Below are 26,866 nucleotides of genomic sequence, written 5' to 3'. Positions count from 1 at the left end.
CAGGTATTCCGCCAGGTCATGAGACCTTCAGGCGATAGCTGTGGATGTTCTGGTAACACCGTGGGTGTACCAGTCAGTGTATGGGTTCCCTCCTCTGTTTCTCATAACCAAGGTATTGAGAATTATAAGACATAGAGGAGTATGAACTATACTAGTGGCTCCGGATGGGCCAAGAGGGACTTGGTACCCGGAGCTTCAAGAGATGCTCACAGAGGACTAAGGGCCTGGGGAGCTAAGAAGGGACTTGCTTCAGCAAGTACCATGTCTTTTCCAAGAATTACCGCGGCTGCGTTTGACGGCATGGCGGTTGAATACCGGATTCTGAAGGGAAAAAGGCATTCCATAAGAGGTCATACCTACCTTGGTCAAAGCCAGGAAGGAGGTGACCGCACAACGTCATCACCACATGTGGTGAAAATATGTTGCGTGGGTAAGGCCAGGAAGGCTCCACGAAGGAAATTCAACTAGGTCGATTCTGCACTTCCTGAAAACAGGAGTGTTTTGAGCCTCAAATTGGGGTTCATTAAGATTTAAATTTCGGCCCTGTAGATTTTCTTCCAGAAAAAATTGACTTCAGTTCCTGAAGTCCAGATTGTAAAGGGTGTATTCCATATACAGTTCTTTTGTGCCTCTAGGGGCACCGTGAGATCTCAACATAGTGTTGGGATTCCTTAAAATCATATTGGTTTGAACCGCTCAAATCTGTGGATTTGAAATATCTCACATGGAAAGTGACCATGCTGTTGACCAATATCTCACATGGAAAGTGACCATGTTGTTAGTCCTGGCCTCGGCCAGGCGATTGTCAAAAAGAATGGGCGGTTTTGTTTTACAAAAGCCCATATTAGAATTTTCCATTTGAACAGGGCAGAACTGGGACTCGTCTCCAGTTTCTTCCTAAAGGGGTGTCAGCGTTGTCACCTGAAACAACCTATTGTGGTGCCTGCGGCTACTGGGGACTTGGAGGACTCCAAGTTACTAGACGTTGTCAGGGCCCTAAAAAAAAAAATATATATATATATATATATATATATATATATATATATAGTTAGGACGGCTGGAGTCAGAAAGTCTGACTTGCTGTTTATATTGTATGCACCCAACAAGCTGGGTGCTCCTGCTTCTAAGCAGTCTATTGCACGCTAGATTTGTAGTACAATTCAGCTTGCACATTCTGTGGCAGGCCTGCCACAGCCGAAATATGTAGATGCCCATTCCACAAGGAAGGTGGCCTCATCCTGGGCGGCTGCCCGAGGAGTCTCGGCATTATAACTTTGCCGAGCAGCTACGTGGTCAGGGGAGAACACGTTTGTAAAATTTTACAAATTTGATACTCTGGCTAAAGAGGACCTGGAGTTCTCTCATTCGGTGCTGCAGAGTCATCCGCACTCTCCCGCCCGTTTGGGAGCTTTGGTATAATCCCCATGGTCCTGACGGAGTCCCCAGCATCCACTAGGACGTTAGAAAAAATAAGAATTTACTTACCGATAATTCTATTTCTCGTAGTCCGTAGTGGATGCTGGGCGCCCATCCCAAGTGCGGATTGTCTGCAATGCTTGTACATAGTTATTGTTACAAAAATCGGGTTATTACTATTGTTGTGAGCCATTTTTTCAGAGGCTACTTCGTTTTGTTATCATACTGTTAACTGGGTTCAGATCACAAGTTGTACGGTGTGATTGGTGTGGCTGGTATGAGTCTTACCCGGGATTCAAGATCCTTCCTTATTGTGTACGCTCGTCCGGGCACAGTACCTAACTGAGGCTTGGAGGAGGGTCATAGGGGGAGGAGCCAGTACACACCATGTGACCTAAAAAGCTTTTTAGATGTGCCCTGTCTCCTGCGGAGCCCGCTAATCCCCATGGTCCTGACGGAGTCCCCAGCATCCACTACGGACTACGAGAAATAGAATTATCGGTAAGTAAATTCTTATTTTTAGACCGAGGTCTGTTAGCCCCTAGGTTCATTTTACCTGTGAGCAGCTCCACTGTAATGTGTCGGTCGGCCCTCACACACCTTCGTACCCAACGTTCACCTCTCACATCTATGGCACGTGGCGTTCCACAGTTTCCATGTCGCTTATTTGCAATGATGCTACTTGTCCAGTCGCGATATACCTTCACCACAGCGGCATGCAAGCAGTTCACAAACTGCGCTGTTTCAGAAATGCTATAATCATCCCTTTTTGCAACTGTGATAAATCGCCCCTTTTACTCATGACGGCAACGAGTGATATGTGTGCAGACGGCCTGTTGCACACCTCATATACCCACCAAGCCAGCGCACAACATGTGACGTACTTCATGAGCTACGCGCTGCTGACGTCCATCGATGACATGACCATTGATGTCAGATCATTGATTTTTGCTAACCATCCCTATGTCAAGAATAAAGGAATTATGTATTTATGTATTCTTATTCTCGGTGGTGGTTTCACAAGAGTAACTGCTTTGGGCAATAAAAGTTGACTTCAAGTTTTTGATAATTCATGCTTAAAAAAAGTTATGATAATAATAATATAGACCTAACATTGACTTTTTGTGTTTTAGGTCCACAGAGACAGATTATGGACAAATCTTACTTTCTTGGGCTCCTTAGGTATGTTAAGGATAATTTTTAACAGCATTTTTTTTTTTTTTTAAGTAGTACAAGGTTTGTTGAACATCAGCATAACATGTTATAAAACTCTGTGGATTTTTGTTATTTGAATGCACCCCTGGGCAACAAGGTTTTCATAATTGAATTCACATTGTACTTGTTTTGCAATACTCCTCTTTCGTCCTTAGGTGGTCATTCCGAGTTGATCGCTAGCTACATTCGTTCACTTTGCAGCGATGAGGCAAAAAAGCGGCACTTCTGCGCATCGTACTATTACAACGAACAATGTAGTTTCACACAAGGTCTAGCGAAGCTTTTCAGTCGCACTGCTGGCCGCAGAGTGATTGACATGAAGTGGGCGTTTCTGGCTGTCAACTGACCGTTTTCAGGGAGTGTTCGTAAAAACGCATGCGTGCCAGGAAAAACGCAGGCGTGGCTGGGCGAACACAGGGCGTGTTTGTGACGTCAAAACAGGAACTGAACGGTCTGAAGTCATCACAAGCGCTGAGTAGGTATTGAGCTACTCTAAAACTGCACAAAAAAATGTTGCCGCTGCTCTGCGATCCTTTTGTTCGCACTTCTGCTAAGCTAAAATACACTCCCAGTGGGCGGCGGCATAGCGTTTGCATGGCTGCTAAAAACTGCTAGCGAGCGAACAACTCGGAATGACCACCTTAGCCAGTATTTCTCTAACGTCCTAGTATATGCTGGGGACTCCGTAAGGACCATGGGGTATAGACGGGCTCCGCAGGAGACAGGGCACTTTAAGAAAGAATTTGGATTCTGGTGTGCTCTGGCTCCTCCCTCTATGTCCCTCCTTCAGACCTCAGTTTGAATCTGTGCCCGGACGAGCTGGGTGCTATTTAGTGAGCTCTCCTGAGCTTGCTATAAGAAAGTATTTTGTTAGGTTTTTTATTTTCAGGGAGATCTGCTGGCAACAGGCTCCCTGCATCGTGGGACTGAGGGGAGAGAAGCAGCCCTACTCTCTGAAGATAGGTCCTGCTTCTTAGGCTACTGGACACCATTAGCTCCAGAGGGATCGTACACAGGATCTCACCCTTTGTCGTCCGATCCCGGAGCCGCGCCGCCGTCCCCCTCGCAGAGCCGGAAGACAGAAGCCGGGTGAAAGAAGCAAGAAGACTTCGAAATCGGCGGCAGAAAACTCCAGTCTTCACTGAGGTAGCGCACAGCACTGCAGCTGTGCGCCATTGCTCCCACACTACACCCACATACTTCGGTCGCTGTAGGGTGCAGGGCGGGGGGGGGGGGGGCCTGGGCAGCAATTAGGACCTCTTGGCAAAAGTTACACATATATACGGTTGGGCACTGTATATGTGTATGAGCCCCCGCCATAATAGTGTACAGAAACGCGGGACAGAAGCCCACCGTCGAGGGGTTGGGGCTTCTTCCTCAGCACTCACCAGCGCCATTTTCTCTCCACAGCTCCGCTGAGAGGAAGCTCCCCAGGCTCTCCCCTGCAGATTCACGGTAGAAGAGGGTAAAAAGAGAGGGGGGGGCACATAAATTTGGCGCAAAAACATATTTTCTCTGACGTCCTAAGTGGATGCTGGGGACTCCGTCAGGACCATGGGGAATAGCGGCTCCGCAGGAGACAGGGCACAAAAGTAAAAGCTTTAGGATCAGGTGGTGTGCACTGGCTCCTCCCCCTATGACCCTCCTCCAAGCCTCAGTTAGGTTTTTGTGCCCGGCCGAGAAGGGTGCAATCTAGGTGGCTCTCCTAAAGAGCTGCTTAGAGTAAAAGTTTTGTTAGGGACAGTATTTTATTGACTATAGAGCATTTAAAGGATGCATTTCTATATATGCGAGATGCACAGAGGGATATTTGCACTCTGGCATCAAGAGTAAGTGCGATGTCCATATCTGCCAGAAGATGTTTATGGACACGACAGTGGTCAGGTGATGCAGATTCCAAACGGCACATGGAAGTATTGCCGTATAAAGGGGAGGAGTTATTTGGGGTCGGTCCATCGGACCTGGTGGCCACGGCAACAGCTGGAAAATCCACCTTTTTTACCCTAAGTCACATCTCAGCAGAAAAAGACACCGTCTTTTCAGCCTCAGTCCTTTCGTCCCCATAAGGGCAAGCAGGCAAAAGGCCAGTCATATCTGCCCAGGGATAGAGGAAAGAGAAGAAGACTGCAGCAGGCAGCCCATTCCCAGGAACAGAAGCCCTCCACCGCTTTTGCCAAGTCCTCAGCATGACGCTGGGGCCGTACAAGCGGACTCGGCTGCGGTGGGGGGTCGTCTCAAGAGTTTCAGCGCGCAGTGGGCTCACTCGCAAGTGGACCCCTGGATCCTACAAGTAGTATCCCAGGGGGGTACAGATTGGAAATTCGAGACGTCTCCCCCTCGCAGGTTCCTGAAGTCTGCTTTACCAACGTCTCCCTCCGACAGGGAGGCAGTATTGGAAACAATTCACAAGCTGTATTCCCAGCAGGTGATAATCAAAGTACCCCTCCTACAACAAGGAAAGGGGTATTATTCCACACTATATTGTGGTACTGAAGCCAGACGGCTCGGTGAGACCTATTCTAAATCTGAAATATTTGAACACTTACATACAAAGGTTCAAATCAAGATGGAGTCACTCAGAGCAGTGATAGCGAACCAGGAAGAAGGGGACTATATGGTGTCCCTGGACATCAAGGATGCTTACCTCCATGTCCCAATTTGCCCTTCTCACCAAGGGTACCTCAGGTTCGTGGTACAAAACTGTCACTATCAGTTTCAGACGCTGCCGTTTGGATTGTCCACGGCACCCCGGGTCTTTACCAAGGTAATGGCCGAAATGATGATTCTTCTTCAAAGAAAAGGCGTCTTAATTATCCCTTACTTGGACGATCTCCTGATAAGGGCAAGGTCCAGAGAACAGTTGGAGGTCGGAGTAGCACTATCTCAAGTAGTTCTACGACAGCACGGGTGGATTCTAAATATTCCAAAATCGCAGCTGTCTCCGACGACACGTCTGCTGTTCCTAGGGATGATTCTGGACACAGTCCAGAAAAAGGTGTTTCTCCCGGAGGAGAAAGCCAGGGAGTTATCCGAGCTAGTCAGGAACCTCCTAAAACCAGGAAAAGTGTCAGTGCATCATTGCACAAGGGTCCTGGGAAAAATGGTGGCTTCTTACGAAGCGATTCCATTCGGCAGATTTCACGCAAGAACTTTTCAGTGGGATCTGCTGGAAAAATGGTCCGGATCGCATCTTCAGATGCATCAGCGGATAACCCTGTCTCCAAGGACAAGGGTGTCTCTTCTGTGGTGGCTGCAGAGTGCTCATCTACTAAAGGGCCACAGATTCGGCATTCAGGACTGGGTCCTGGTGACCACGGATGCCAGCCTGAAAGGCTGGGGAGCAGTCACACAAGGAAAAAATTTCCAGGGAGTGTGATCAAGTCTGGAGACTTCTCTCCACATAAATATACTGGAGCGAAGAGCAATTTACAATGCTCTAAGCTTAGCAAGACCTCTGCTTCAAGGTCAGCCGGTATTGATCCAGTGGGACAACATCACGGCAGTCGCCCACGTAAACAGACTGGGCGGCACAAGAAGCAGGAGGGCAATGGCAGAAACTGCAAGGATTCTTCGCTGGGCGGAAAATCATGTGTTAGCACTGTCAGCAGTGTTCATTCCGGGAGTGGACAACTGGGAAGCAGACTTCCTCAGCACGACCTCCACCCGGGAGAGTGGGGACTTCATAAGGAAGTCTTCCACATGATTGTGAACCGTTGGGAAAGACCAAAGGTGGACATGATGGCGTCCCGCCTGAACAAAAAACTGGACAGGTATTGCGCCAGGTCAAGAGACCCTCAGGCAATAGCTGTGGACGTTCTGGTAACACCGTGGGTGTACCAGTCGGTGTATGTGTTCCCTCCTCTGCTTCTCATACCTAAGGTACTGAGAATTATAAGACGTAGAGGAGTAAGAACTATACTCGTGGCTCCGGATTGGCCAAGAAGGACTTGGTACCCGGAACTTCAAGAGATGCTCACAGAGGACTCATGGCCTCTGCCGCTAAGAAGGGACTTGCTTCAGCAAGTACCATGTCTGTTCCAAGACTTACCGCGGCTGCGTTTGACGGCATGGCGGTTGAACGCCGGATCCTAAGGGAAAAAGGCATTCCGGAAGAGGTCATTCCTACCCTGGTCAAAGCCAGGAAGGAGGTGACCGCACAACATTATCACCACATGTGGCGAAAATATGTTGCGTGGTGTGAGGCCAGGAAGGCCCCACGAAGAAATTTCAACTCTGTCGATTCCTGCATTTCCTGCAAACAGGAGTGTCTATGGGCTTCAAATTGGGGTCCATTAAGGTTCAAATTTCGGCCCTGTCGATTTTCTTCCAGAAAGAATTGGCTTCAGTTCCTGAAGTCCAGAAGTTTGTCAAGGGAGTACTGCATATACAACCCCCTTTTGTGCCTCCAGTGGCACTGTGGGATCTCAACGTAGTTCTGGGATTCCTCAAATCACATTGGTTTAAACCGCTCAAATCTGTGGATTTGAAATATCTCACATGGAAAGTGACCATGATGTTGGCCCTGGCCTCGGCCAGGCGAGTGTCAGAATTGGCGGCTTTGTCTCACAAAAGCCCATATCTGATTGTCCATTCGGACAGGGCAGAGCTGCGGACTCGTCCCCAGTTCTCCCTAAGGTGGTGTCAGCGTTTCACCTGAACCAGCTTATTGTGGTACCTGCGGCTACTAGGGACTTGGAGGACTCCAAGTTGCTAGATGTTGTCAGGGCCCTGAAAATATAGGTTTCCAGGACGGCTGGAGTCAGGAAAACTGACTTGCTGTTATCCTGTATGCACCCAACAAACTGGGTGCTCTTGCTTCTAAGCAGACGATTGCTAGTTGGATGTGTAGTACAATTCAGCTTGCACATTCTGTGGCAGGCCTGCCACAGCCAAAATATGTAAATGCCCATTCCACAAGGAAGGTGGGCTCATCTTGGGCGGCTGCCCGAGGGGTCTCGGCTTTACAACTTTGCCGAGCTGCTACTTGGTCAGGGGCACACCCTAGCTGAGGAGGACCTGGAGTTCTCTCACTCGGTGCTGCAGAGTCATCCGCACTCTCCCGCCCGTTTGGGAGCTTTGGTATAATCCCCATGGTCCTGACGGAGTCCCCAGCATCCACTTAGGACGTCAGAGAAAATAAGAATTTACTTACCGATGATTCTATTTCTCGTAGTCCGTAGTGGATGCTGGGCGCCCATCCCAAGTGCGGATTGTCTGCAATACTTGTACATAGTTATTGTTACAAAAATCGGGTTATTATTGTTGTGAGCCATCTTTTCAGAGGCTCCGCTGTTATCATGCTGTTAACTGGGTTCAGATCACAGGTTGTACAGTGTGATTGGTGTGGCTGGTATGAGTCTTACCCGGGATTCAAAATCCTTCCTTATTGTGTACGCTCGTCCGGGCACAGTATCCTAACTGAGGCTTGGAGGAGGGTCATAGGGGGAGGAGCCAGTGCACACCACCTGATCCTAAAGCTTTTACTTTTGTGCCCTGTCTCCTGCGGAGCCGCTATTCCCCATGGTCCTGACGGAGTCCCCAGCATCCACTACGGACTACGAGAAATAGAATTATCGGTAAGTAAATTCTTATTATATAGCAGCTACTGGGTTAACACTAAGTTACTGTGTGATTCCTGGGACATATAGCGCTGGGGTGTGTGCTGGCATACTCTCTCTCTGTCTCTCCAAAGGGCCTTGTGGGGGAACTGTCTTCAAAAAAGAGCATCCCCTGTGTGTTTGTGGTGTGTCGGTACGCTTGTGTCGACATGTTTGACGAGGAAGGCTATGTGGAAGCAGAGCGGGAGCAAATTAATGTGGGGTCTCCGCCGACGGCGCCGACCCCTGATTGGATGGATATGTGGAAGGTTTTAAATGATAATGTTAATTCCTTGCATAAAAGGTTGGATAAAGCTGAAACCTTAGGACAGTCAGGGTCTCAACCCATGCCTGATCCGATGTCGCAGAGGCCGTCAGGGTCTCAGAAGCGCCCACTATCCCAAATTGTTGACACAGATACCGACATTGATTCTGACTCCAGTGTCGATTACGATGATGCAAAGTTACAGCCAAAATTGGCTAAAGCCATCCGTTATATGATTATAGCAATGAAGGATGTGTTGCACATCACAGAGGAAACCCCAGTCCCTGACAAGAGGGTACATATGTATGGGGAAAAAAGGCAGGAGGTGACCTTTCCCCCTTCACATGAGCTAAATGAGTTATGTGAAAAGGCTTGGGAATCTCCAGATAAAAAACTGCAGATTTCCAAGAGGATGCTTATGGCGTATCCCTTCCCGCCAACGGACAGGTTATGCTGGGAATCCTCCCCTAGGGTGGACAAAGCTCTAACACGCTTATCCAAGAGGGTAGCCCTGCCGTCACAGGATACGGCCACCCTAAAAGATGCTGTGGAGCAGCATGGACGGATACCTTGTCTGAGGAACTTGATACCTTAGACAAGGATACTATATTAATGACCCTGGGGCACATAAAAGATGCTGTCCTATATATGAGAGATGCTCAAAGAGACATTAGCCTACTGGGCTTTAGAATAAATGCAATGTCGATTTCTGCCAGAAGGGTCCTGTGGACTCGGCAATGGACAGGCGATGCCGACTCAAAAAGGCACACGGAGGTTTTACCTTACAAGGGTGAGGAACTGTTTGGGGAGGGTCTCTCGGACCTGGTCTCCACAGCTACTGCTAGAAAGTCAAATTTTTTGCCATATGTTCCCTCACAACCTAAGAAAGCACCGTATTACCAAATGCAGTCCTTTCGATCACAAAAAGGCAAGAAAGTCCGAGGTGCGTCCTTTCTTGCCAGAGGCAGGGGCAGAGGAAGGAAGCTGCACAACACGGCTAGTTCCCAGGAACAGAAGTCCTCCCCGGCTTCCACTAAATCCACCGCATGACGCTGGGGCTCCACAGGCGGAGCTAGGCCCGGTGGGGGCGCGTCTCCGAAATTTCAGCCACAAGTGGGTTCACTCCCAGGTGGATCCCTGGGCAATAGAGATTGTGTCTCAGGGATACAAGCTGGAATTCGAAGAGATGCCCCCTCACCTATACTTCAAATCGGCCCTGCCAGCTTCCCCATTAGAGAGGAAAGTAGTGTTAGCTGCAATTCACAAATTGTATCTTCAGCAGGTGGTGGTCAAGGTTCCCCTCCTTCAACAAGGGAAGGGTTATTATTCGACCATGTTTGTGGTACCGAAACCGGACGGTTCGGTCAGACCCATATTAAATTTAAAATCTCTGAACATATACCTGAAAAGGTTCAAGTTCAAGATGGAATCGCTCAGAGCGGTCATTGCAAGCCTGGAAAAGGGGGATTTTATGGTGTCTCTGTGCATAAAGGATGCATACCTTCATGTCCCCATTTATCCACCTCATCAGGCGTACCTCAGATTTGTGGTGCAGGATTGTCATTACCAATTTCAGACGTTGCCGTTTGGTCTCTCTGCGGCACCGAGAATATTTACCAAGGTGATGGCAGAAATGATGGTACTCCTGCGGAAGCAAGGGGTCACAATTATCCCATACTTGGACGATCTCCTCATAAAAGCGAGATCAAGAGAGCAGTTACTGATCAGCGTAGCACGCTCTCTGGAAGTGTTAGGACAGCACGGCTGGATTCTGAATATTCCAAAGTCGCAGTTGATTCCTACGATTCGTCTGCCCTTCCTGGGCATGATTCTGGACACAGACCAGAAGAGGGTTTATCTCCCGATGGAGAAGGCTAAGGAACTCATGACACTGGTCAGAGACCTATTAAAACCAAAAAAAGGTGTCGGTGCATCACTGCACACGAGTCCTGGGAAAGATGGTGGCATCATACGAGGCCATTCCCTTCGGCAGGTTCCATGCGAGGACCTTTCAATGGAATCTCCTGGACAAGTGGTCCGGATCACATCTTCAGATGCATCGGTTAATCACCCTATCCCCCAGGGCCAGGGTGTCTCTCCTGTGGTGGCTGCAGAGAGCTCACCTTCTGGAAGGCCGCAGATTCGGCATTCAGGACTGGGTCCTGGTGACCACGGATGCAAGCCTCCGGGGGTGGGGGGCAGTCACGCAGGGAAGAAATTTCCAAGTCCTGTGGTCAAGTCAGGAGACTTGCCTTCACATCAACATCCTGGAACTAAGGGCCATATACAACGCCCTACCTCAAGCGGAGTCCCTACTTCGCGACCAACCGGTTCTGATTCAGTCAGACAACATAACTGCAGTGGCTCATGTAAACCACCAAGGCGGCACAAGGAGCAGAGTGTCGATGGTGGAAGCCACCAGGATTCTTCGCTGGGTGGAGAATCACGTAAGTGCACTGTCAGCAGTGTTCATCCCGGGAGTGGACAACTGGGAAGCAGACTTCCTCAGCAGACACGACCTCCACCCGGGAGAGTGGGGACTTCATCAAGAAGTCTTCACACAGATTACAAGTCGGTGGGAACTACCACAGATAGACATGATGGCGTCACGCCTCAACAAAAATCTACAGAGCTATTGCGCCAGGTCAAGGGACCCTCAGGCGGTAGCTGTAGACGCCCTGGTGACACCGTGGGTGTTCCAGTCGGTCTATGTATTTCCTCCTCTTCCTCTCATATCCAAGGTACTGAGGATAATAAGAAAAAGAAGAGTAAGAACAATTCTCATTGTTCCAGATTGGCCACGAAGGACTTGGTATCCAGATCTGCAAGAATTGCTCACAGAGGATCCGTGGCCTCTTCCTCTAAGACCGGACATGTTGCAACAGGGACCCTGTCTCTTCCAAGACTTACCGCAGCTGCGTTTGACGGCATGGCGGTTGAACGTCCTTCCTAGCCTTTATCAGCGGAGGAGGTCATTCCTACGCTGATAAAGGCTAGGAAGAACGTAACAGCTAAACATTATCACCGGATATGACGAAAATATGTTTCTTGGTGTGAGGCCAGCAATGCTCCTACTGAGGAGTTTCAGCTGGGCCGTTTCCTTCACTTCCTTCAGTCAGGAGTGGATTTGGGCCTGAAGTTTGGCTCAATTAAGGTCCAGATTTCGTCCCTTTCCATTTTCTTTTAAAAGGAGTTGGCTTCTCTGCCAGAAGTTCAGACGTTTGTGAAAGGAGTGCTGCATATTCAGCCTCCTTTTGTGCCTCCAGTGGCACCTTGGGATTTTAACGTGGTGTTGAGTTTTCTGAAATCACACTGGTTTGAACCACTTAAAGCAGTGGAGTTGAATTATCTCACGTGGAAGGTGGTCATGCTATTAGCCTTGGCTTCGGCTAAGCGCGTTTCAGAATTAGCGGCTTTGTCTCATAAAAGCCCATATCTGATTTTCCATATGGATAGAGCGGAATTAAGGACACGTCCCCAATTTCTGCCAAAAGTGGTCTCATCCTTTCATATGAACCAACCTATTGTGGTGCCTGTGGCTACTCGTGACTTGGAGGATTCAGAGTACTAGATGTGGTCAGGGCTTTAAAAGTTTATGTAGCCAGAACGGCTAGAGTCAGGAAAACGGAGTCACTGTTTATCCTGTATGCGTCCAACAAGCTTGGTGCTCCTGCTTCAAAGCAGACTATTGCTCGCTGGATCTGTAACACGATTCAGCAGGCTCATTCTGTGGCTGGATTGCCGCAGCCAAAATCAGTGAAAGCCCATTCCACTAGGAAGGTGGGCTCTTCTTGGGCGGCTGCCCGAGGGGTCTCGGCATTACAGCTATGCCGAGCTGCTACTTGGTCAGGTGCAAATACGTTTGCAAAGTTCTACAAGTTTGATACCCTGGCTGAGGAGGACCTATCGTTTGCTCACTCGGTGCTGCAGAGTCATCCGCACTCTCCCGCCCGTTTGGGAGCTTTGGTATAATCCCCATGGTCCTTTACGGAGTCCCCAGCATCCACTAGGACGTTAGAGAAAATAAGATTTTACTTACCGGTAAATCTATTTCTCGTAGTCCGTAGTGGATGCTGGGCGCCCGTCCCAAGTGCAGACTTTTTCTGCAATGCTTGTATATAGTTATTGCTTAAATAAGGGTTATGTTATAGTTGCATCAGGGTTTATCTGATGCTCTGTTATTGTTCATACTGTTATCACAAGTTATACGGTGTGATTGGTGTGGCTGGTATGAGTCTTACCCTGGATTCCCAAAATCCTTTCCTTGTACTGTCAGCTCTTCCGGGCACAGTTTCTTTAACTGAGGTCTGGAGGAGGGACATAGAGGGAGGAGCCAGAGCACACCAGAATCCAAATTCTTTCTTAAAATGGTCATGTCTCCTGCGGGACCCGTCTATTCCCCATGGTCCTTTACGGAGTCCCCAGCATCCAGTACGGACTACGAGAAATAGATTTACCGGTAAGTAAAATCTTATTATCTCTTGTAGTTGCTGTCATTCTGGCCTCAGTTAAAATAATTAATTCATTACACTACCCTTCCACTCTGGTAAACAAATGCCATCTTTCGTGTATGGATCTAGCTTTTGTTATTATTATTTTATTCATTTTTTCCCCACACAACTCATCTCGGTTTGTTTCGTTTTCAGGAGCAAAATCGGTGAGCTTACATTAGAAATGACCAAACTAAAGAAGGAAGTTGATACATACAACCAGGAGAACTCTGTATATCTTTCCTATGAGAAAAGGCAAGTCATATTTTATTATTATTTAAAGTGGTTATTCTTTTAGGAACTGCAAATATTGTAATATTGTGATATGTATAAGAAGCAGCTCCTCTCTTTTCTAAACGGTATGGCTAAGTTAGACTTTAATGATTGATAATTCTGCAAGTTGTTCCATAGTGTAATGACAGCCACTATTATATGGCACATGAGCAGAGGCTTTGGCACGTCACTCTGACACCCTGTCCCTCCTCCTTTCCCCTCTGCATCACATGACAGTCTGAGAGTTTGTGTCTGTATCTGTTAGCCATAATGGTATGCTCTCCAAAGTGACTTTGAAAAGGAGATAATGGTTTGTAAAGGATTGAATGCATTAAAGGTACTTAATTCTCTATTTAAAAAAAAAAGAAAATATGTGGAAATGCTGCTTTAATTCAGTACAGTAAAAAGCACAAATTATTATTATTATTATTATTATTATTATTTGTATTAAAGAAAACCATACTTTAATGACGCTGTACAATTAAGTTATACGTTAAACAGACACTAGGTATAAGTGAAAAATAGAAACATAGGATATAATATGTAAGTTATTTATTAGTCTTCTGGATATGTTTTCTTGTGCTGTGAAACTTATATAGATACAGATACAGATTTATATATATATATATATATATATATATATATATATAGATACAGATGTGTCCTTGCAGTCGCACCAAAGATCCATTCTCCGCACGTCAAGTTCTGTGAGGCTTGCACTTAGCGTCTTATTTACACAAAGGACGAGATTAAAATGTATCGCCCCCCCCCCAATCTCCCGTCTAAAGTGACTGTAGATCGCAGGGGGTGATATACAAATGTTCCCTGCTTTCGCGCTGATCGCGCCCATAGCAGTCTGGTTTAGCTGCGTAAAGCATCTAAACACGACTAAGCTATTGGCCGCAACGCTTGAAGTCCAGTTTGGGCACCCAAACGGGTCACTTTTCACGCATTTCAGCTCACCACCCCCGGGAGTAGCGAGCTGAAATGCTGATGTCGTGCCCGTCTGCAGCAACATTTGAATAGCTGCTGGTGAGCGTGATCCCGGGAGGGGGCGGCAACATTTGAATCTCGCCCAAAGTACACAAAAAAACGCTTCACGAGCCTGCACTGATTGATTTGGCATGCAGAACTTCTACATCTGTATGGAGTCTAAGGGGTATATTCAATACCTGTCGGAAACTGCCGTCTTGTCGGAAAGACGGCAATTTACGACAGGTGTGGGCCGGAAGGGGTTCCGACCTATTCAATTCCGGGCCATTTTTTCCGACAAGTTGGGATCTACATGTTCCGCGGCCAAATCTGTCAGGTTTTGGCCCCGGTTCCGACATTGTCAATCTGACTTTTTTACAGTCGGATTGACGTTGTAGGACCCGGGGAGATGAGACAGGGACACGGTGAGCATGTGACGGAGACCGTGAGGAGAGGAGTGGGCACGGGTGAGTAGTGGCAGCAGCACGGTAGTGGCAGCAGCAGCACGGAGAGCCACTAGCGCTCAGCATAGAGGACCCGGCCATCAAGGGTTTTGAGCGGCGTCTGCCTCCCCAGGTACTTGTGAGAGTTGTCGGGAGCGGCCAAATCCGTCAGTCGGATTTGGCCACTCATTGAATACTGACCTTTCGGGTCCTTTCCTTCAGAAAGGATCCGACAGGTATTGAATACACTCCTAAACCTGTATACAAAGTGCTAAGATACAGCGGTCGTGGCTTTTTTTTTTTACTCCGTTCCGTTGTGCTTCCTGTTCAGATTAAGAATCTGAGAAAAAAAAGGTTGTGGGCTAGCTGCACAGATTTATCAGCATTCCTATTAATATTATGGGGTATATGCAATTGCGGTCGACTTGCCGCAAATGTCGAAAAACGGGGCATTTTCGACACCAAAAAAAATTTCGACAATGCAATACAGTACTTTTCGACAAAAAAACGTACGTTTCAGATTCGACTTTTTGAAATTCGACATGTCTGCAATGGTAAAAATGCGACTTTTCGACAAAAGTATATTCAATTTGAGAATGTCGATTCGACAACCGTGCTTTTCGACAGTAATTTCGTCAATTTTATTCCGCCTCACTTTGCTGGCGGAATCTAATAAAAAAAATGTAAAAACATGTTTTTTTTGTGTTTTTTTTTTTTTTTTTTTATTGCTAATAGCTTATCTATTTATATTAGAAGGGATTATGTACTTGGTTTAGACAATTTACAAGATGCAGAAGGGCGCACCCCGGGGTAATAGAGGTTGTCCAAATAAATTTTTTGTGTTCAGAGATTCTCCCTTTTTAAAACAGAACAGGGTTCCTCTTCATTCCCACAGCTCCTCCAGGTCCCATTCCTGCAGCACTGCCAAGTCAAAGGTGTCCATAGTAGTGCAGGTGCAAGGTGGCTCCAGCAGTCCCGCTCACATGGCAGCTGCGCTCGCCGGCCGGTACGGGAATAGCGCAGCCGTTGATTGTAGCGCCCAGCGCACGCTGCGCCCTCTCCCCTTGTGACGTCCTCTGGAAGCAGCAGCGGCACAAAGAGCCCCGGAGATGCTCCCGTCTCGCTGCAGCGCTGCTCCGTCTCTGACTCCTTCCCGCTATAGCCCTGTGCTGCGCTAGCAGCAGCTGCCAGACTGTCAGGTACAACCTATCAGCGTCCTACCAGCTCATGTCTCCTCATCTCCATGTGTACTTGGTTTGTCTATTAGGAGACACAAGTATTATTTATATATTTTTTAAAAGAATATTTTTTTTTTTTTAACTGACTAAAATAATATGGAGAGATCAGAGCATGGTTTTCAGTGGGAATGGTTTCAAATCAAGAAAAAAAAATGCGTGGGGTCCCCCCTCCTAAGCATAACCAGCCTCGGGCTCTTTGAGCCGGTCCTGGTTGTAAAAATACGGGGGGGAAATTGACAGGGGATCCCCCATATTTTCACAATCAGCACCGGGCTCTGCGTCCGGTCCTGGTGCCAAAAATACGGGGGACAAAAAGCGTAGGGGTCCCCCGTATTTTTAACACCAGCACCGGGCTCCACTAGTCAGAGAGATAATGCCACAGCCGGGGGACACTTTTATATCGGTCCCTGCGGCCGTGGCATTAAATCACTAACTAGTCACCCCTGGCCGGGGTACCCTGGAGGAGTGGGGACCCCTTAAATCAAGGGGTCCCCCCCCCCCTCCAGCCACCCAAGGGCCAGGGGTGAAGCCCGAGGCTGTACCCCCCATCCATGGGCTGCGGATGGGAGGCTGATAGCCAAGTGACACAAAGAAAGAATATTGTTTTTTTGTAGCAGAACTACAAGTCCCAGCAAGCCTCCCCCGCAAGCTGGTACTTGGAGAACCACAAGTACCAGCATGCGGGGGGGGGGGGAACGGGCCCGCTGGTACCTGTAGTTCTACTACAAAAAAAATACCCAAATAAAAACAGTACACGCACACCGTGAAAGTAAAACTTTATTACATACATGCCGACACACACATACTTACCTATGTTGACACGAGGTTCGGTCCACTTCTCCAAGTAGAATCCACGGTGTACCTGAAAATAAAATTATACTTACTAAAATCCTGTATAGATCTGTCCTCTTCTGTTTTGTAATCCACGTACTTGGCAAAAAAACAAACCGCATTACCCGGACCCCTTTCCCCGAATGCCGGGACCCCACGTGACTCCTGTCACAGAGGGTCCCTTCAGCCAATCAGGGAGCGCCACGTCGTGGCACTCTCCTGATTGGCTGTGCGCGTCTGAGCTGTCAGACGGCACATCGCACAGCCGCTCCATTATCTTCAATGGTGGGAACTTTGCGGTCAGCGGTGAGGTTACTCGCAGTCAGCCGCTGACCGCGAGTAACCTCACCGCTGACCGCAAAGTTCCCACCATTGAAGATAATGGAGCGGTATGTGGTATGCGCGTCTGACAGCTCAGACGCGCACAGCCAATCAGGAGAGTGCCACGACGTGGCGCTCCCTGATTGGCTGAAGGGACCCTCTGTGACAGGAGTCACGTGGGGTCCCGGCATTCGGGGAAAGGGGTCCCATGTGTAAACATGGGACCCCTTTCAGTGCGTGGTCCGGCTTTTGCGTTTTCTTTTTTTACCAAGTACGTGGATTACAAAACAGAAGAGGACAGATCTACACTGGATTTTGGTGAGTATAATTTTATTTTCAGGTACACCGTGGATTCTACATATCGACCTTTAGTAAAATTTACCCCTTAGTGTTTATATAGAAATTGTGAGACAGGGTGATATAAAAAATAAAGTATGTATGTAAATAAAGTATGAATATAAGTAATCTTTTGGGGTTGTTGTTTTTTTTTTTTGGGGGGGGGGGGGGGGGGGGCGGGTTTAGCAAACGTTTTATAATTTGATGCAACACATTACAAATTAATTTGCATGAGTTTTAAATGTACTACAATTCTTGATGTAAACCGATAGAAAAAAAATAATAATTTGAGACACTTAGTAAAAGGAAAACAAGGAATTGTCAACATAAAGGGCCCTACACACTATTCGATCCGCCGCCGAGCTGCCTGACGCCGGATACGGCCAACGGGGGCGACCCGGTGGCGGGGAGGCAGTGACGAGGGGGGGGGGTGCAGTTTCCTCACTCCCCCCGGCTCCATGGCAGTGCAGGCAAATATGGACAAGATCGTCCATATTGGCCTGCATGCACAAGCGACGGGGCACCAACGATGAACGAGCGCGGGGCCGCGCATCGTTCATCACTGGTGCCTCCACACTCAAAGATATGAACGGTATCTCGTTCAATAATGAACGAGATTGTTCATATCTTTCAGTAATATCGCCCAGTGTGTAGGGCCTATAAGGCTTCAATTCTCTTTTAATTCTCAATAAAAAATAACTGCTGAAAATAAAATAAAAACAAGTAAAGATAAGAAAAAGAAAGCTAGGTTTGGGTAATTAGGAAAATCAAAAGTATAATTTTCTTTTCAATAAAAAACAGCAGCTGTAACATGTATATTGCATTGTATGTAATCTAAAACATATCAAATAACAATATAATTCCATGCAACAATCAAAGTTATTTAAAATGAATCGGTAAATTCTAGGTACTTTTTATGAAATCAATAAAACGTTTCAAACCATTCTTTAGGAACACAGGGCCTGAAGCGATACCATTTGCAAATGTGAGATTGCACGCAGTGAGCAATTGTCGTCACACTGCTCATGGGCTGCGAATGCATTGCCCATGCTGACAGTATGGTATCGCTAGTGGACTCCTTCTTCAAGTTTCTAGGGACCACAATCTCCCGGGACCTTAAATGTGAGTCCAACGCTGACGCCACTGTTGGGAAAGCGCAGCAGAGGTTGTTCTTCCTCAGGCAACTAAGGAAGTTCAACATCCCACAGAAGCTTCTGCTCCTCTTCTACTCCGCGATTGTGGAGTCGGTACTGTGCTCCTCGATACTGGTATGGTACAGCTCCGCCAGCGCGAGGGACAGATGCAGGCTCCAAAAGGTGGTCAGAACCACAGAGAAGATCATCGGGGCCGACCTTCCCTCAGTCCAGGACCTGTACCTGTCCAGAGCTAAAAAGTGAGCAACGAAGATACTACAAGACCAGCTACACCCCGGCCACAGCATGTTTAACTTGCTTCCTTCAGGCAGGCGTTACAGGGCTGTCCCCGCCAGGTCCACCAGAAGCCTCCAAAGTTTCTTTCCCCAAGCGGTCCGCCTGCTGAACTCCTGAACATTGACTGACTAGACAGACGTACATCTAACTCACTTGTGTCCCTACGGTATTCCTATCTGTGTGACTTTAGTTGCCCCCCCCACACCTGCTTATCTGTTACCTACTTGGCTGTTGTATAGCAAACCGAAGACAAATTCCTAGTATACGCAAGTATACCTGGCCAGTAGAACCGATTCTAATTCCAATGCGCGCAGGGCAAAATGTTGTTTTTTTTTGTTTTTTAACTTGCTGATTTTTGCAGTTTAATGTTTTCTTTAATTACTGCTGAGTGGAGATCAAAACATATGCAGAGAGATTTTAAATGTGAGTTTCATGTTTTGGGTCAGTGCTATTTTATACCATACAAATGAAAGCGTTACCATTGTAGTATCCTGTCTTCACCAGAATTCTGTCATTTAATTAATGTAGCTAACCCTTGTTATGTTGGTTTTGTTTTGTTTAAATTGGCAAACATTTTAGCTATTTCTGATGGATGTTGTAGGCTTTAAAATACAGATTGGAAAATATTTTCTTGTAAATATTTGTTTTCTCCTCTCTTTAGAGCTGAAGTGCTTGCTCATGAGATTAAGGAACAGCAGGGTCAGCTTGCAGACTACAACATGGTATGTTGTGTGTATATGGTATGAACAAGTGAAACTACAATGATGCACAAAAATTTCTTTGAAGGTTCATAGTTGCTTAGTAACGTAGTAAAACATGTCCTACGTAGGAGAGTAATGGCCACATGTGACCTCTTTAAAATATTACATTGCCCACATCTTTACATAGCATTTTGCAAAGTTTGGGCTTTATTATGCATGTAGTAGGAAGGGTAAACCATGAGGTGTGCTACTAGCTAAAGAAAGTGTTTTTTTATATTTTTCAGCTGGTAGACAAACTGAATACTAACATGGACATGGAGGAAGTACTAAATGACTACAATACGGTAAGTACTAGATAATAATGACACAAAATAAAAATAATAACAATAAACTAAACTAAGTTTGAATTCCAAAAGTTGCATCTGATCCTTTCAAACTAAGGCTTATAAATAAGGGCCAAAGCAGTTCGTAAATGATCCAGGTTGTAGCTCCCATGCTTTTTCCTTTGTTGGGGCCTTTTTCTTTTCCCATTCATAAAAAAAAAAAATTTGAAACTTGGGCTCATAAATTGTGCAAAACTATATGAATTGCTCCCAAATGATTCCTAAGTGTAGTACACACATATACAATTAGCGTACATCTCCGATGGGGGGAAGACTGTGCATGATGTGGACCCCCATCTGTGAGTCCACTCGCAGTGTCTCCCAGCCACAGCTTGATTGACAAGCTGCAGCATTTGGGAGGTGGGGAGAGGACGTTCCTGCCCATCATTCTTGGAAACATGGATGCGTCGCCCCGTTTTCCAGGAGGGACGAGGCCAGGTTTGCATGGCTGCACATATATTTCCTGGCCTTGCAAGCTGCCAGGAACCAGTCAGGCTGAGTAATCTTCAGCTTACCCAGCCTGTCCAAACCTGCAACTATCGCAACAGATGGTGATCCGAGGCTGCATCTATGGACACTGCACTCAGATCGCAAATGTAATGCAGAAAGTGCCTGTTTCATATAGACACCTCCTGTGGCATTTGCATTTTGATGGATGGAATTGTAAAGCCACTTGTGTGCGGCTCTGTAATTCCATCCATCTCTGAATCAGGCCCCCATGTCCAAACAGTGTGTACTGTGCTCTTAGGCATCTGACAGGGGCTCACACTGAGGACGCACACATCTTTGCTGCAGTCACCCCAAACAGCCTCTCTTCGAATGCCAGGTCGCATAAGAATCTTCTTTCTGCGACTGCAGCTGTATCTGCATACGAATTGTTACTTACAGTGTCAGTGGCCGTTTCCTGGAAAATATTGTAACATAGTATTTCATATGCTGATAATGGCACGGTTGCACACAGAATATAGGAATGGCGCATATTATCTTAATCAGCAGAGTCTGCTTGTGTGTCTTATTTACACAGTGATGCGAGTAAGACGCATTTTCTCCACAGGATAACATTGGGATATGATGATGTGCCAGTAGATTTGCACCAAACTGTCAAAGCTTTTGGCCTCCCAGCATGCAACGGGCCCGTCCATATATCCCCGCCTCCTGGCTCAGGCAAATCAGTTTTTCGTTTCGTGCGGCAGGAGCCGGACCATGGTCAAGAGGGCTGCTGTTTTTTAGCAGCCATCAGCTTTCTTATTTTATTTTTATAGTCTTACTATTTTTCTTGAGTGATCTTTCTAAAAAAATGTCTTATACTTACCTTAGAAAGAGTTGCTCCAACAACTCCCCGCCGGGTCGCGACAACGCTCACCCACGAGTACAGTGCTGTTTTCGGCGGGCGTCTGTGTCGGATATACTAGCAAGTCCAGCAGACGTTACCAGGTTGTGGCCGGAGCACGGGGAGAAGGTAAGGCATTGGTTCCGCTTAGAGGGGGAACGCGGACACAGCCGCACTGTTTTGGGAGGAGACTACCAAACAGTCGCTGACGAGGCTGCCACCTCGGGTGCACCAGGAATAGGCCTGAGGGATCATAGGCTCCAGGGGTAGTATGAGGCCACGATCCCTAGGGTTGATGTCTGCAGTAGGGAGTCGGATGCTTCCCAGGTCGTCCCTCCCCCCGGTTCATGACCCGTTTCCTCCGAGTTTCCCGCCATGAAGTGAGTTACCGCTTCCGTCTGAGACGCTGTGTATCTAAGGGGACCCAGTTGCAGCATAGACGGCTGTGTGGCTGGTGCATCAGTGTTCACTTGCACGTCTGTATTCACTGTAGGTTCACGGAGCGGTTGTGTACACTATTAGCGAACGCGGAGTGGATCCAGACACTAACGTAATGATCGGGCCTGAAAGCGGGGTGAGTCTCCCTGTTTCCCACTCTACTGAGCACGGGTAATACAGCACTAAGTATCTATCTACCTTTTGAGTACGAATAGTTGGATAAGTGCCTAATGCATATGAGTTTGATAATTATTACTGTGGTTTTCTTTCGCTGTGCGAATGAATACGGTTAAATCCTGTATAAGGTAATGCAGTAATATGTTTCTCCTACATGCTTGAAATGTATTTGCAGTTGATTATGTGCTCATATTGCTTATTATACAGGTTAAGTATCCCTTATCCAAAATGCTTGGGACCAGAAGTATTTTGGATATCGGATTTTTCTGTATTTTGGAATAATTGCATACCATAATGAGATATCATGGCGATGGGACCTAAGTCTAAGCACAGAATGCATTTATGTAACATATACGCCTTATACACTCAGCTTGAAGGTCATTTTAGCTAATATTTTTAATAACTTTGTACATTAAACAAAGTATGTGTACATTCACACAATTCATGTATTTTTCATATACACCTTATACACCAGCCTGAAGGTCATTTAATACAATATTTTTAATAACTTTGTGTATTAAACAAAGTTTGTGTACATTGAGCCATCAGAAAACAAATGTTTCATTATCTCACTCTCACTCAAAAAAGTCTGTATTTCGGAATATTCCGTATTTCGGAATATTTGGATATGGGATACTCAACCTGTACTAATATATAACATGTGACTGATTGCTAGTGTGATTGATGACTTTACTATAATTCTGTCAGTTTTTTCTGTCTTTTCCGATCCTCAGTGCTGGTGCAAAGCAGGGTAGGGTCGGATTCTATGTCACTTTAACAAAATTAAAGTGATTACAGTCACAAATTGTATAGTACACTGTGCAAGTGTGTGATTATTTATCATGTCTAAGAACGGCAAGGATGAGGAAAATACACTCACAGCAGCATCAACACTCATATCATGTTTATTTTGCAAAGCTGGGTTAACCTCTCATGATCTGGTTCAGAATGCTTTGTGTGTAAATTGCTTTAGCTTTCACCAAAGTCTTGAAAAATCCGAGACAGACACAGATGCAAGAACCCCCATGGTCTACGTTTGCACAGACATTATCCAGTATAGCTGAGCGGATAATTCCAACTTCTGTACCAGGGATAGGGACACTATTAACCCTTACATGCAGCATTCCACCTGGGGTTTATCACATCCAGCAGGGGAAGCAGCAGCCTCTCAACAAAAACAGGCTGAACGGCCCGTGGTAAGTAAATCACATAGACATGAAACAACATCTTCACAGTCTACACATGTTTCAGATGAGGATTCCTCGGAGGATGAAGACTCATTACACTCCGGTTCTGCATACGAAGATGAGAAGGTCTCAGCTCAGTGGACATATCTGTGTTAATTAATGCGATGAAAGCCATTCTATCCCTAGAAGAATCAGCAGAGGCTCTGTTAAAAGCCAAGGGACCTGTGTTTAAACATCCCAAAACAGTTAGGACTGAGTTTCCTGGGTCAGAACAGCTGACAGAAATTATGGAAGAGGCTTGGGCTACGCCCAGTAAGAAATTTAGAATTCCAAGGAAATGGAATTCCAATTTTCTCTATCGTCCTAGTGGATGCTGGGGTTCCTGAAAGGACCATGGGGAATAGCGGCTCCGCAGGAGACAGGGCACAAAAAGTAAAGCTTTTTCCGATCAGGTGGTGTGCACTGGCTCCTCCCCCCATGACCCTCCTCCAGACTCCAGTTAGATTTTTGTGCCCGGCCGAGAAGGGTGCAATCTAGGTGGCTCTCCTAAAGAGCTGCTTAGAAAAAGTTTAGCTAGGTTTTTTATTTTACAGTGATTCCTGCTGGCAACAGGATCACTGCAGCGAGGGACTGAGGGGAGAAGGAGTCAACTCACCTGCGTGCAGGATGGATTGGCTTCTTGGCTACTGGACATCAAGCTCCAGAGGGACGATCACAGGTACAGCCTGGATGGTCACCGGAGCCACGCCACCGGAGCCACGCCGCCGGCCCCCTTGCAGATGCTGAAGTCAGAAGAGGTCCAGAATCGGCGGCTGAAGACTCCTGCAGTCTTCAAAAGGTAGCGCACAGCACTGCAGCTGTGCGCCATTTTCCTCTCAGCACACTTCACACGGCAGTCACTGAGGGTGCAGGGCGCTGGGAGGGGGGCGCCCTGGGAGGCAAAATGATTACCTATAAAGGCTAAAAATACCTCACATATAGCCCTAGAGGCTATATGGAGATATTTAACCCCTGCCTAATTTTTCTAAATAGCGGGAGACGAGCCCGCCAGAAAAGGGGTGGGGCCTATCTCCTCAGCACACGGCGCCATTTCCTCTCACAGCTCCGCTGGTCAGGACGGCTCCCAAGTCTCTCCCCTGCACTGCACTACAGAAACAGGGTAAAACAGAGAGGGGGGGGCACATTTATGGCGATATTTTGATATAACAAAGCAGCTATAAGGGAGCACTTATTATAAGGCTATCCCTGATATATATATAGCGCTTTTGGTGTGTGCTGGCAAACTCTCCCTCTGTCTCCCCAAAGGGCTAGTGGGTCCTGTCTTCGTTAGGAGCATTTCCTGTGTGTCTGCTGTGTGTCGGTACGTGTGTGTCGACATGTATGAGGACGTTATTGGTGTGGAGGCGGAGCAATTGCCAAATATGAGGATGTCACCCCCTAGGGAGTCGACACCGGAATGGATGCCTTTATTTATGGAACTACGGGATAGTGTCAACACGCTAAAGCAGTCGTTTGACGACATGAGGCGGCCGGACAATCAATTAGTGCCTGTCCAGGCGACTCAAACACCGTCAGGGGCTGTGAAACGCCCTTTGCCTCAGTCGGTCGACACAGACCCAGACACAGGCGATGACTCCAGTGGTGACGGTGACGAATCAACCGTATTTTCCAGTAGGGCCACACGTTATATGATTTTGGCAATGAAGGAGGCGTTACATTTAGCTGATACTACAGGTACCACTAAACAGGGTATTATGTGGGGTATGAAAAAACTACCTATAGTTTTTCCTGAATCAGAAGAATTAAATGACGTGTGTAATGAAGCGTGGGTTGCCCCTGATAAAAAGCTGATAATTTCAAAGAAATTATTGGCATTATACCCTTTCCCGCCAGAGGTTAGGGAGCGCTGGGAAACACCTCCTAGGGTGGACAAGGCGCTAACACGCTTATCTAAACAAGTGGCGTTACCCTCTCCTGAGACGGCCGCACTTAAAGATCCATCAGATAGGAGGATGGAAAATATCCAAAAAAGTATATACACACATGCAGGTGTTATACTACGACCAGCTGTAGCGACTGCCTGGATGGGCAGTGCTGGGGTAGTTTGGTCAGAGTCCCTGATTGAAAATATTGATACCCTGGACAGGGACAATATTTTACTGTCGTTAGAACAAATAAAGGATGCATTTCTTTATATGCGTGATGCACAGAGGGATATCTGCACACTGGCATCACGGGTAAGTGCTATGTCCATTTCGGCCAGAAGAGCTTTATGGACGCGACAGTGGACAGGCGATGCGGATTCAAAACGGCATATGGAAGTTTTGCCGTATAAAGGGGAGGAGTTATTTGGAGTCGGTCTATCAGATTTGGTGGCCACGGCTACAGCCGGGAAATCCACCTTTCTACCTCAAGTCACTCCCCAACAGAAAAAGGCACCGACTTTTCAACCGCAGCCCTTTCGTTCCTTTAAAAATAAGAGAGCAAAGGGCTATTCATATCTGCCACGAGGCAAAGGTCGAGGGAAGAGACAGCAACACGCAGCTCCTTCCCAGGAACAGAAGCCCTCCCCGGCTTCTACAAAAGCCTCAGCATGACGCTGGGGCTTCTCAAGCGGACTCGGGGACGGTGGGCGGTCGTCTAAAAAATTACAGCGCGCAGTGGGCTCACTCGCAGGTAGATCCCTGGATCCTGCAGATAATATCTCAAGGGTACAGGTTGGAATTAGAGACGGATCCACCTCGCCGTTTCCTGAAGTCTGCTTTACCAACGTCCCCCTCCGAAAGGGAGACGGTTTTGGAAGCCATTCACAAGCTGTACTCTCAGCAGGTGATTGTCAAGGTACCTCTTCTACAACAAGGGAAGGGGTATTATTCCACTCTTTTTGTGGTACCGAAGCCGGATGGCTCGGTAAGGCCTATCCTAAATCTGAAGTCCTTGAACCTGTACATAAAGAAGTTCAAGTTCAAAATGGAGTCACTCAGAGCAGTGATAGCGAACCTGGAAGAGGGGGACTTTATGGTATCCTTGGACATCAAGGATGCGTATCTCCACGTTCCAATTTACCCCTCACACCAGGGGTACCTCAGGTTCGTTGTACAAAACTGTCACTATCAGTTTCAGACGCTGCCGTTCGGATTGTCCACGGCACCTCGGATCTTTACAAAGGTAATGGCCGAGATGATGATTCTTCTTCGAAGAAAAGGCGTATTAATTATCCCATACTTGGACGATCTCCTAATAAGGGCGAGGTCCAGAGAACAGCTAGAGATGGGATTAGCACTGTCTCAAGAAGTGCTAAAACAGCACGGGTGGATTCTGAATATTCCAAAATCCCAGTTAATGCCGACAACTCGTCTGCTGTTCCTAGGGATGATTCTGGACACGGTTCAGAAAAAGGTTTTTCTCCCGGAGGAAAAAGCCAAGGAGTTATCCGAGCTTGTCAGGAACCTCCTAAAACCAGGAAAGGTGTCTGTACATCAATGCACAAGAGTCCTGGGAAAAATGGTGGCTTCTTACGAAGCAATTCCATTCGGCAGATTCCACGCAAGAATTTTCCAAAGGGATCTGTTGGACAAATGGTCAGGGTCGCATCTTCAGATGCACCTACGGATAACCCTGTCTCCAAGGACAAGGGTGTCTCTTCTGTGGTGGTTGCAGAGTCCTCATCTATTGGAGGGCCGCAGATTCGGCATACAGGATTGGATCCTGGTGACCACGGACGCCAGCCTGAGAGGCTGGGGAGCAGTCACACAAGGAAGAAACTTCCAGGGAGTATGGACAAGCCTGGAAACGTCTCTTCACATAAACATTCTGGAACTAA

At 47.1% G+C, this 26,866-nt stretch overlaps 1 protein-coding gene across 2 annotated transcripts in view; it reads left to right on the top strand.

The window, feature by feature from the left end:
* IFT74 (intraflagellar transport 74) overlaps positions 1–26,866 on the top strand; it is a 386,790-nt gene that overhangs the window by 30,437 nt on the left and 329,487 nt on the right. For both annotated transcript variants that reach the window (XM_063914103.1, XM_063914102.1), the window contains exons 4-7: positions 2,550–2,598; positions 13,140–13,238; positions 19,489–19,549; positions 19,813–19,872. In XM_063914103.1, the coding sequence (XP_063770173.1) occupies positions 2,550–2,598; positions 13,140–13,238; positions 19,489–19,549; positions 19,813–19,872 (269 nt within the window). The remainder of the gene's footprint in view (positions 1–2,549; positions 2,599–13,139; positions 13,239–19,488; positions 19,550–19,812; positions 19,873–26,866) is intronic.

The sequence above is a fragment of the Pseudophryne corroboree genome, chromosome 1, assembly GCF_028390025.1.
Source record: "Pseudophryne corroboree isolate aPseCor3 chromosome 1, aPseCor3.hap2, whole genome shotgun sequence".
In the NCBI taxonomy this organism is placed as follows: domain Eukaryota; kingdom Metazoa; phylum Chordata; class Amphibia; order Anura; family Myobatrachidae; genus Pseudophryne; species Pseudophryne corroboree.
Note: the sequence above shows the minus strand (reverse complement) of the source record. Positions and strands in the feature narration are given on the sequence as shown.